This window comes from Hemicordylus capensis, chromosome 3 (assembly GCF_027244095.1).
Source record: "Hemicordylus capensis ecotype Gifberg chromosome 3, rHemCap1.1.pri, whole genome shotgun sequence".
In the NCBI taxonomy this organism is placed as follows: Eukaryota; Metazoa; Chordata; class Lepidosauria; order Squamata; family Cordylidae; genus Hemicordylus; species Hemicordylus capensis.
Window position 1 is genome coordinate 148,514,349 of NC_069659.1, and position 12,035 is coordinate 148,526,383.

The 12,035-nt window shown below is 41.3% G+C and overlaps 1 protein-coding gene across 10 annotated transcripts in view; it reads left to right on the forward strand.

The window, feature by feature from the left end:
- Nucleotides 1–9,741, forward strand: part of LOC128349119 (maestro heat-like repeat-containing protein family member 6) — a 48,590-nt gene extending 38,849 nt beyond the window's left edge. For 2 of the 10 annotated variants that reach the window (XM_053305071.1, XM_053305072.1), the window contains exons 12-16: nt 562–654; nt 2,092–2,194; nt 4,945–5,026; nt 8,399–8,510; nt 9,546–9,740. In XM_053305071.1, coding sequence (XP_053161046.1) covers nt 562–654; nt 2,092–2,194; nt 4,945–5,026; nt 8,399–8,510; nt 9,546–9,593 — 438 coding nt within the window. In that variant the 3' untranslated portion in view covers nt 9,594–9,740. Of the gene's footprint in view, nt 1–561; nt 655–2,008; nt 2,195–4,944; nt 5,027–8,398; nt 8,511–9,545 lie in introns of those variants that run through there. The other 8 variants (XM_053305073.1, XM_053305077.1, XM_053305070.1 and 5 more) reach the window with 7 other exon arrangements.
- Nucleotides 9,742–12,035: the final 2,294 nt, after the last annotated feature.

The window sequence follows — 12,035 nt, forward strand, 5'->3', positions numbered from 1 at the left end:
GTAGAGCACATGGTTTGTATGCAAAAGGTCCCAGATCAATCCTGGCATCTTTAAGTATTGCTTGGAAAACCCTGGAAATCTGCTGTCACTCATTGTAGAAAATAGTTCTCGTGGCTAGCTGGAATAGTCATTCAGTATAAGGTATACTGAATACCTTATATTTCTGGATTTAAATAATGAATTTGATACCCCACCTTTCAAACCAAAGACTTTGCATATGTATAGCGAGATGAGCAGATTACTTGCAGCATATTTTTACTTTGAGTCTGTGGGATTTCATGATTGCTGCCCTGACTTCAAGGTTAGCTCCATGGTCATAAGAACTAGAAACTTGTATTTCAAAATTAAAGCTGCAAATCTAACAGCAATTTTTAAGAGAACCAATGAATGGCACAGAAGTGCATTTCAGGATGTGCACTACACACCATAAGACCATTAAGACAAATATACACAGGTCTGTCATTCTTCATTCTATAATGTATTTATCTTTATTGATTTTTAAAATAATCTCAGTCTTTGATAATGCCAAGATGACCATCATTATCTCCTGTTGTTTTACAGAGTCGTCGGGATAGCTTAAAAGAATGCAGAGCCTTCTTGGGATGGACTACTAATGACAATCTGGATTCTTGGAACGTAATCTGCAAGCACCTTGTAAGGCCATTCCAGCACACTGTCTCCTTTCAGTACCACCTATTTATTTTAAATCACTCAGCAAAAAAAGGCAGAGCTGTTGGGAGAACAGAACAGGCACAATGACGAATGTGTAAAACCACTCACTGTGCATACTTTATTAATGCACTGCAGCAACCTGCTAGCCATTTACTCTCTAGGGTTTGCCAAGAGGCTTCTTCTGAGGAAGACTGGAGCTTTGGCTCTCCGCCTCTGCTGCCTCCGAAAAACCTAGTGGGTGAGCATTTGGAGAGTAGTTTCAAGCTATATTTAGAGTTATGTGACATGTTGATAAGACTTGGTATGTAGTCAATGTTTCATAGATCAGTGTTTCATAGATCTGATAAACACGTATATGCTAGAGATGTACACAAATCGTGTTTTTTTCCCAATACGACCTCAAATCAAATCACAAAAACTTGAACAGATCCATCAAAACAGCTGGACGTTGCCAGCTGGTTTGATGAATTGAATTCATCAAACTGCCCCAGAATCCATCAAAATTCATCAAACTGCCCCAGAGAGAGAGAGAGAGAGAAGCCCAGCAGGCACTCTCTGTCTGTCTCCACTCACTGGAGGCCAGGCAGGTAGTTAGGCTCAGACCACCACCACCACCACTTTGTTCTCAGGGCTGCTGCAGCCTCTCTCTGATCCTTCTCTCCTGAGGCACAAAAGCAATGTCTCTCTCTGCCTCCAAGCAACCCCTTAATTACATTTTGAAAATCCCTGCTTTGGCCTTCCTGCTCCCTCCCCACAGCCAATGGGGTCACAGTTGCCCATGCCAACACTTAATTTGAATGACAAGCCAAACAAGAAGCAAGGAGATCTCAAGCCAATCGGAAGCCAGTCTCAGAAAACCAATCAGCAAGGGGAAAACACAGAGACAAAATGGTGCTCTCAACGCAAATCACTCAAATGAATTCACGTTGAATCAGCCCTGATTCAAATCAGCCTCTAATCAGGCCCTTTTAGGAGTGATTTGATTCAAGGTCAAATACATGAATCACTCCTGATTTGGCACGAATTTCTGTATGCACTAATCGAATTGCACATCTCTAGTATATTTGTGTTTGTCTACATGCACAGAGCTGTCCAATCACTGCCAAAATTGCCTCAAATTTGGATTCACACAGACGTTTATAGTTAATCTGAAAGGATCAGGTCAAAAGATGTCCTACCAAAATAACTGTTAGATCCCTACTCAACTCATTATTTTATTATTGATATCGTCATCATCTATAACTGGTTATTATATAACCAATGGGCACCATTTTTCTTTCATTTATTAGAAGAAGAAAAGTTTTCTATGATTTTATTAGTTTCACTTTTGTTTCAGAAGAGTCCTGTCAACAGGCATTTGACGAAACCAACCAACATAAGTCGTCATTCTAGCATGTATCAAAAATATTTGATTTCTAGGTTGAGGATCACCGAGGAACACTACAAAACTTTCTGTATCAAGCACAGGACTATAGTCACAGCGCACGACCATCTACAAGAATCGCAGCCACCATGTTTATAGGTATATAACAGAAACATTTCATCTCTCTCCCTTACTCCAATTCTACCACTGCCTCTAAGGTTCGTTTACTTAGAACGTACATAAGAACACAAGAACAGCCCTACTGGATCAGATCCAAGGCCCATCTAGTCTAGCAACCTGGACACAGTGGCCCCCAAGATGGCTCTGAGAAGCACACGGGCACGAGATGAGGGCATGCCCTCTCTCCTGCTGTTGCTCCCCTGCAACTAGTATTCAGAGGCATCTTGCCTCTGAGGCTGGAAGTGGCCCCCAGCCACCAGACTAGTAGCCATTGATAGACCTGTCCTCCATGAATTTGTCTAAGCCCCTTTTAAAGCCATCCAAACCAGTGGCCATCACCACATCCCATGGCATAGAATTCTATAGATTACGTGTTGCGTTAAAAAGTACTTCCTTTTGTCAGTCCTAAATTTCCCAGCCTTCAGTTCCATGGGATGACCCCTGGTTCTAGTGTTGTGAGAGAGGAAGAAAAAATTTTCTCTGCCCACTCTCTACTCCATATATAATTTTATACACCTCTATCATGCCCCATGGTAGTCGCTTCTTTTCCAAACTAAAAAGCCCCAAAGGCTATAGCCTTGCCTCATAAGGAAGCTGCTCCAGACCCCTGATCATCTTGGTTGCCCATTTCTGCATCTTTTCCAGTTCTACAATGTTCTTCTTAAGATACGGTGACCAGAACTGCACAGAGTATGCCAAATGTGGCTGCACCATAGATTTGTATATTAGCATTTTTATTTTCAATCCCCTTACTAATGATCCCTAGCATGGAATTTGTCTTTTTCCTAGCAGCCATGCACCGAGGCCACATTTTCAATTAGCTGTCCATCATGACCCCAAGATCTCTCTCCTGGTCAGTCACTGACAGCTCAGACCCCATCAGTGGATTTGTGAACTTGGGTTTTTTGCCCCAATATGGATCTCTTTCCACTTGCTTACATTGAACCACATTTGCCATCTTGTTGCCCACTCACCCAGTTTGTAGGGATCCTTTTGGAGTAGGAGGAATTAGTCCCTTAGTTCCATGAGTTCTTAACAACTCACATTCAAGAACTTCTTGATAGAACATTATGCTTAATAGAATATTATGTCATAGTACCGTCTTTCCATGGTGTTCATCTCACCTCCTCTAAGTCAAAGGTTCTCAAACCAATAGGTTCCTTATCAGGGAGCCTGGCAAAGAACAGAAAATTAATCGTGGCAAACAGGCTTCTCTGAGGAACACCTTCTTGACCAATGTTCAATGTTAGGGATCTTTCCCTGTAATGTACAGTTGCAAAGGAGGGCCAATTATGTTCTAGAGAGTGTATTGGTTCAGGTGGGTCATGACAGAGCCTCAGAAGATGCTTCTGTGTAAACCTGAATTGCGTCTTAGAACACACCTTAGAACCCCTCTTCAACAAATAGACTCACCCGGTTAAACTCTTAAAACAAACACAAAGGTCTTCATATTCTGGCAGGCTTTTGGTAATGGCAATAAACCGCCTTGGGGTTGTCTTTTAACGAAAGGCGGTATATAAATGCAACAATAAATGCAACAATAAATAAATTAAAAAATTGACTGGACTTGCTTTATATATTTATTTTATATACCGCCTGACTCTGAAAGCTCTTTACCTAACGATTGGTTTTATTTACCTAACAAATGGTTTTATTTACCTGACATTTTCAGCTTATTAGATTTGGGTGTTTCTTTTGTTTGGCTGCTCTTCTGTTTCACTTATGTTTTTTGCTGGTTCAATTATTATTTTGAGGCGCTACTCTTAGGGCAAGAGTGAGCTGTGGGGCAGGTTTAAAAAGGAAAATACAGGTGAAACTCGGAAAATTAGAATATTGTGCAAAAGTCCATTAATTTCAGTAATGCAAATTAAAAGGTGAAACTGATATATGAGACAGACGCATTACATGCAAAGCGAGATAAGTCAAGCCTTAATTTGTTATAATTGTGATGATCATGGTGTACAGCTCATGAAAACCCCAAATCCACAATCCCAGAAAATTAGAATATTACATGGAACCAAGAAGACAAGGATTGTAGAACAATATCGGACCTCTGAAAAGTATAAGCATGCATATGTATTCAGTACTTGGTTTGGGCCCCTTTTGCAGCAATTACTGCCTCAATGCGGCGTGGCATGGATGCTATCAGCCTGTGGCACTGATGAGGTATTATGGAAGACCAGGATGCTTCATTAGCAGCCTTCAGCTCTTCTGCATTGTTTGGTCTCATGTCTCTCATCCTTCTCTCAGCAATGCCCCATAGATTCTCTATGGGGTCAGGTCAGGCGAGTTTGCTGGCCAATCAAGCACAGTACACTGTATACTTTTCAGAGGTCCGATATTGTTCTATTCTACAATCCTTGTCTTCTTGGTTCCATGTAATATTCTAATTTTCTGGGATTGTGGATTTGGGGTTTTCATGAGCTGTACGCCATGATCATCACAATTATAACAAATTAAGGCTTGACTTATCTCACTTTGCATGTAATGCGTCTGTCTCATATATCAGTTTCACCTTTTAATTTGCATTACTGAAATTAATGGACTTTTGCACGATATTCTAATTTTCCGAGTTTCACCTGTATATAGACCGAGACAATAAATTAGGTTTTTTCTCCAGAAACCGGTCTTGTTGTAGAAGTTGGTAACAAACATGAATACTACCCATCAGAGTGTGTGGGAAAGCTAAATTGAAACTAATGTAAATGGTCCTTTGTATTTACATTTAGTATGGCATATCTCTAGATTCCATCTTCCAGCACCTGGAAAACAGTCTTGTGCCAAAGTCAGAAATGGACCTCTTGAGGCAAGGTAATATGTTCCATTCAGTAATATGTTAGTAAACAGTAATATGTTCCATTTATAAGCTGTCTGGATTTTCTTGTGGTGTTAACTGGATTTGGTGATCTACTGTTTCTGTACAGATAAATATACATACAGAGTCGATGCCTACGGAGGAGTCTGTCTTTAAAGAACTAATGTTATGAAGGGGGGAGGGGGGAGGGACATCCCCTCCCACTTTCCTTGGGACTTTTAAGTGCCTTAAACAGATAGAATGTTATGTTATCTAACTGAAGACGAGGTCACAAATATTACTTTGGAGAAAAACTCCAAAGACAGAACAGGAAAATGAAGGAACAGGCTTCGGGTGGGCGGCAACTGTGGATTGGTGCAGAAACACAGACATAAAAAACACAGACTTTCACATAAGGCTCAAAGGAAACAAACCGTGGAGAGCAACATGGAACAGACATTGTCCAATCGGATGAAATTCGTGCATACGAAGTGAAATGGGAAATGGCCGATGCTTCCAGAGCAGGGACCCAGGGCAAAGTCATGTAAATAAAGTACACAGAGTGATTGAATGCTATCAACCTGATGAGAATTTAGAAGGAGAGTGTGCAAATTGACCAAGAGTGAGAACTTCTGGCATCTAGTTAATGATGCTAGGCATATGAACTTGAGGCAGGAGACTTTAAGAGTCTAACCAACATTTCTCTTACCCTTAGACTACTTAACTGAGAACTTCCTTCTTAATTCTAGCGTGAACTAACTGCTCTCCCCACTTATCCAGTAAAAGATACTTTAATCTGGCTTTTCTAGCTGAACCCTTACACACACACATGCACTCTTCCATGTTCACCCAAAAACAAAGGGTGAGGAAGATCATAATAGACTTCTCGGGAGCAGAGGAAGGGCCCGATGACTCCCAACAAACCTGTCCAGCGTGCAGGCGATGAAGCCAAGTGACAAAAGCTGTACCGAAAGTGGCTGCAAGGTGGGCCATTGTAGGGCACAACCCCAAGATCTTGAACCCCAAAAGGACAGGAGGAAGGTGTATGTAAGAAAGAATGAAGGTATGGATGTCGGTATGAGTGAAACTGTGAGTGAAGGTATGGGTGAAGTTCTTTAGAGAGGTTAGGTGGGGGTGGGTTTCTTATAGGAAGCGAAAATAAAAACTTTCAAAAATAAAATCTCTCTAAGAACTGGATCAAATATAAGATTATCCCAAAAGTGCTGATGGTAGACTTTGGTGCTCTCCAGATTAGATCCTGCAGTGGGGTCACGACATATCTCTGAAGTGTGCTTCCTGTGCAGGGTGCCAGCTGGGAGCATTCATATTTCCAATGCCTTGTTTAATTGCTGCAATATAGTGCTAACACGTCGAATATCCGGTGTAAAAAAGTTGCTGGTTTGGGGGGTTGTTAGTCTTTGCGAGACTGCTCCCCCTGCTGGGTGCTTTGCTATTTATGTTTTGAATGCGATTTGCCTGAATGGAAGCATTTTGCCACTGCTGAGCAGCTAAGCTGGAAAGCGCCTACAATCTGACACTTTCAGTTCTCAGGCTTGGGAAGATTTAGGGCAAAAGCAACTTACAATCTTGCTTAGTAGAGAAAGAATGCAAGATCAGATCACAGCAACCCCAGCACAATAGATAACACAATGAGAGGCCTGTTCCCAGGTCTCAGAAGAAAGGAGAAGAGAGGCCTTTCAGAGAGCCAGGACTTTTTAGGGAATTCTCAGAGCTTTGTCTTGTTCCACACATTCAGAGTGTCATGGTTCCCCCTTCCTGAATTCCTAGGTTACTTTTCCCAATGCCACTGTTTATGCTGTGAACATCTCAAAACACAGGTTCAACCCATTCATATGTCAACTATGTTCAGGGGAATGCACATTTAGCAGCATCCAGGACTTCCTTGGAGAATCTCAAAGAGACATCCAGTTAACTTCTGGAGAGTTAGAGGCTACTCTTGCAGTTGTGTTTTGGAGCTGTAAAGTAATATATTGGTTCTCAGGAGATGTCAAAAAAAGAATCAACTTCATGCTAGTTAGTCTGCGAACTCTAATTTGTTCACTTGGTTGTATTCCAGTCCAGTGGGCCCTAAGCAACATATATGCAAGCAGCATGCAACGCTGCTTTAGTTTTACAGGCCTGTAAATCCTGTACTTCACTTGATACTGAGGAGTGGGTAGCACCATGGAATTCTTAGAATTGGCATCTCAAGACCAAATTAGATGCATTTGAAGGAACTTGCCCAAGTTTTCTGACATATGGATTAGGAGCATAATACCTCGAACCTAAATAAGGGAGAAATGGGAAAGCAGGGTTGGAAAGGGTTAACCAAATGAACTACCCTAAGGGATGCATGCCTTTTTGGAGTGCTTTGACTGCAGCAATATTCCCTCAAACCTAACAATGGGTGTAACCTTGTAATCTGAATCTTTGACTAACTGACACACAAAAACATATGCTCATCCCCTCTTTCTCAACTCTTATCTCCCTTTTGACTTCCGTTTTGTTCCTCTTCTTCCTACGTATTTGGTTGAAAACAGAAGACAAGATATTCAGTCATTCTACAGAGGCCCAAGATGTTAACAGCAGAGACATAAATTTAACTATAAGTAGCCTCTTTACTATTGAGTGAAATAAATCTCTTCCCAATAGTTTTGTACTACCCAAAAGTATGATATATATATGTATTTTTCAAAACTTTTCTTATTTTAATTTTAGTTCTAATTCTGTTCCTTCATTGATATCATCTGTTGTCGGAAGGAGGGTGGAAGTTTTTGGTTTGGTTTTTTTTAATATCTCAGAAAAGGAGACTTCCAGCTCAAGCCCATTTGTTCTCTTGAATAGCAGAGAGGTGGGGGAATTTTCTATCTTCACTTACTGCAAAATCAATTTTGCTGCCTCTTTCTGACCTTTGTCATGAAAGCATGTGCACATAAAAAACAGACACTTCCTCTCTTTCACACATTTAAACAAGTTCAGTCCTATTCAGACATTATGTTGTATGTGCATATAGGTGACTGTACAACATGCATGTGCCTTTGTGTGAATGGCTGCACATGTGTTCATTTAAGAAGTGAACCTGAATACAAGGCCACTCAATGAAGGCTACTTCTAGGAAGTGTATTGCTGATGTGTGCTGAACTTAGTGTGGAAAAAAACTGCATATATGTACAGAGCTGTACATGTGTATACTGTGCATAGACTGTGCATGCATCGAACATAACATGTGAACAGGGTTTGGGGCATCATGGAATCTGCCACACACACTTTCTTTCTCCAGTTTGTGGTATCTCCCACATCAGCATGATATGCCCTGTCCAGAAGTGCTGATATTTTCAAGAACTAGGTCATTTCTGTGTTGTTGATCTGCCTTTTGATTTTTGTTTCAGCCTTCGACTCCTTTCCATCAGAAAAAGAGCATCCTGTCCCTGTTGTTCTGGAACCAAAAAAAGGACGCAGGTATTGCCCAGTTCTATTCAGATGTTCCCGTTATTTCCCACGGTACGTTTTGATTCAACTATTAGTGTGGAAACGAAGCATTCCAAAATTACAGATCTTATGACTACTTAAGGGACAAGAATGAAGCTGGGATGATAGAGACCAGGACTAGATACAGGGACGGATGAATCTTTTGGCCACCCATAGGCAGCCAAAGATTTGCCACCCCAGGGACAAGAGTAAGGGGGCTTACAGGTGGAGGGAAAACTAATTGGTTTTTTACCTTGAAAAATGCTGCTGTGTGGCACTGGAGGCTCTGCCCACCTCCTATCATCACAGGAGATGAGGTCGGGCACTGGAGGACGGCGGCAAAAGAGGTCCTCCCTCAAGCCCGGCTTACTCGCAAATGACACAAAATGGATGATTTCAGGCCTCTGCCACTACACAGCAGCATTTTAAAAGGTGAGGGGGATTAAGTTTCCCTCCAGATGCCGTTCCCCAAGATTTGCCATCATAGGTGGCTGCCTATATTGCCTATGCAGTAATCCGCCATTGACTAGATATTACAGGGGTTACACTGGACAGCATTTTTGTTACTAAAGACTGAAGCAGACATGATGGCAGTGGACACTTAGTTATTTTAATATGTCAACTTGCTTCACAAATAAAGGAGAGAGTAACATGTTTTCCTTCTCTACAATCCATTGCTTCCGTGAGAAGAGTGTAGTGCTTCCTCCTAACCATGCTTTAGCTCTCCATAGCCCACTACTTCAGGGAAGTAAGGTATGAGTGGAGAGAAGGTTCAGAATCCCCCTGACATTCATCCCTTTTACTGTTAAAGTAAGAGCCCCTTTCCCCAGCTTTATATTTGAATGAGAGGGAGCACAAGTTATGGTTCCACAGTGTCTGGTTTGGCTCTAAAATATACAGGCATGTTTTGTTGTTGTTATGCAGTGCATAATACCTCTGTTCTTGGAGAATCACACATGAACAAGAATCACATTCAGAAAAAATTGTTTAGAAGTCAAAGGGTAGGTACTTTATCACTTCTAAAACTCTAATCATGTTTCCTTTTCTTGCTTACTTTCTGCTTTACAGATCCTGTATCTGAAGCGAATATCCATCAGAATAAAGATCACTGTATGAAACTTCTTTTTTAAAAAAAATTGCATATTGATTCCATTACCTTTAATGTAAAAGCATTTCACAACTAAAAAAACCCATTTCATTAAAAAAGATCATTCTACTATATTAAACTTAGATTAAGCACTCATAATTACTTACTGATAGTCCAAAAGCATTATAAATACAAAGCACAACCAATTTCTCAACACTTTAGCCTTCTTCTACACACTTATGCCTCTGATATATGAAAAGTTTTGTTGAGCTGGTTACCTCCATTATTTTGTTCAACTGTCCTTTATTGCAGGGGTGCTAAACTGGAGATCCATGGGCTAGGACAATTAAATATATAATTAAAAGGTAGCGCTGCAGAAACATTATTTACAATCAAATACAGTATGCCTCTTTCTTTTAAAATTTTAGTTTAAAAATTACCAGCTGATATCCTGAGTTACAAAGTGCTGGTGCTGCATTATGCTAGTATAGCTATGTGATAGCATGGCAAGGGCCAATTTTTTACAAACTCCTCTTCCCCAGGAAGCACTGTGCCACTTGAAAATATGTCCCTGAGGGTCATGCAGTCTTAGGGACATGTTTTTGCATAGCAAAGAGCGCACCCAGGAGAAGAGGAAGTCATGAAAAATTGTCCCCTTGTCCAGATGAGTGCTCATACTGCTAGTCTGAAAGTCATCAGCAGCACTGGTTCTTTCTTCCATAGTACTAGCACTAGTACTAGTACTTTCTCCCTTAATACTAGACCAAGAAACAGAAAAAAGCAAAATGGATGTCAAAACAGATGGTGGAAATTGCCAAGAAGAGGAGAGAAGCCAAAGTAAAGAAAGATAAAGACCTCAGGAAGGAACTTAATAGGGAATTTCACAAATCTGTTAGAAGAGACAAGGAACAGTACTACAGGTGAAACTCGAAAAATTAGAATATCGTGCAAAAGTTCATTAATTTCAGTAATGCAAATTAAAAGGTGAAACTGATATATGAGATAGACGCATTACATGCAAAGCGAGATAAGTCAAGCCTTCATTTGTTATAATTGTGATGATCATGGCGTACAGCTCATGAAAACCCCAAATCCACAATCCCAGAAAATTAGAATATTGTGAAAAGGTTCAACAGTCTAGGCTCCAGGTGTCCCACTCCAATCAGCTAATCAATCCATAACACCTGCAAAGGGTTCCTGAGCCTTTAAATGGTCTCTCAGTCTGGTTCATTAGGAATCACAATCATGGGAAAGACTGCTGACTTGACAGTTGTGCAGAAAACCATCATTGACACCCTCCATAAGGAGGGAAAGCCTCAAAAGGTAATTGCAAAAGAAGTTGGATGTTCTCAAAGTGTTGTATCAAAGCACATTAATAGAAAGTTATGTGGAAGGGAAAAGTGTGGAAGAAAAAGGTGCACAAGCAGCAGGGATGACCGCAGCCTGGAGAGGATTGTCAGGAAAAGGCCATTCAAAAGTGTTGGGGACCTTCACAAGGAGTGGACTGAGGCTGGAGTTAGTGCATCAAGAGCCACCACACACAGACGGATCCTGGACATGGGCTTCAAATGTCGTATTCCTCTTGTCAAGCCGCTCCTGAACAACAAACAACGTCAGAAGCGTCTTACCTGGGCTCAAGAAAAAAAGAACTGGTCTGTTGCTCAGTGGTCCAAAGTCCTCTTTTCTGATGAGAGCAACTTTTGCATCTCATTTGGAAACCAAGGACCCAGAGTCTGGAGGAAGAATGGAGAGGCACACAATGCAAGATGCTTGAAGTCCAGTGTGAAGTTTCCACAGTCTGTGTTGATTTGGGGAGCCATGTCATCTGCTGGTGTTGGTCCACTGTGCTTCATTAAGTCCAGGGTCAACGCAGCCGTCTATCAGGAGATTTTGGAGCACTTCATGCTTCCTTCCGCAGATGAGCTGTATGGGGATGCTGACTTCATTTTCCAGCAGGACTTGGCAGGTGGCAGATGCCCACACTGCCAAAAGTACCAAAACCTGGTTCCATGACCATGGGATTACTGTGCTTGATTGGCCAGCAAACTCGCCTGACCTGAACCCCATAGAGAATCTATGGGGCATTGCCAAGAGAAGGATAAGAGACATGAGACCAAACAATGCAGAAGGGCTGAAGGCCGCTATTGAAGCATCCTGGTCTTCCATAACACCTCAGCAGTGCCACAGGCTGATAGCATCCATGCCATGCCACATTGAGACAGTAATTGCTGCAAAAGGGGCCCAAACCAAGTACTGAATACATATGCATGCTTATACTTTTCAGAGGTCCGATATTGTTCTATTTACAATCCTTGTTTTATTGGTTTCATGTAATATTCTAATTTTCTGGGATTGTGGATTTGGGGTTCTCATGAGCTGTACGCCATGATCATCACAATTATAACAAATTAAGGCTTGACTTATCTCGCTTTGCATGTAATGCGTCTATCTCATATATCAGTTTCACCTTT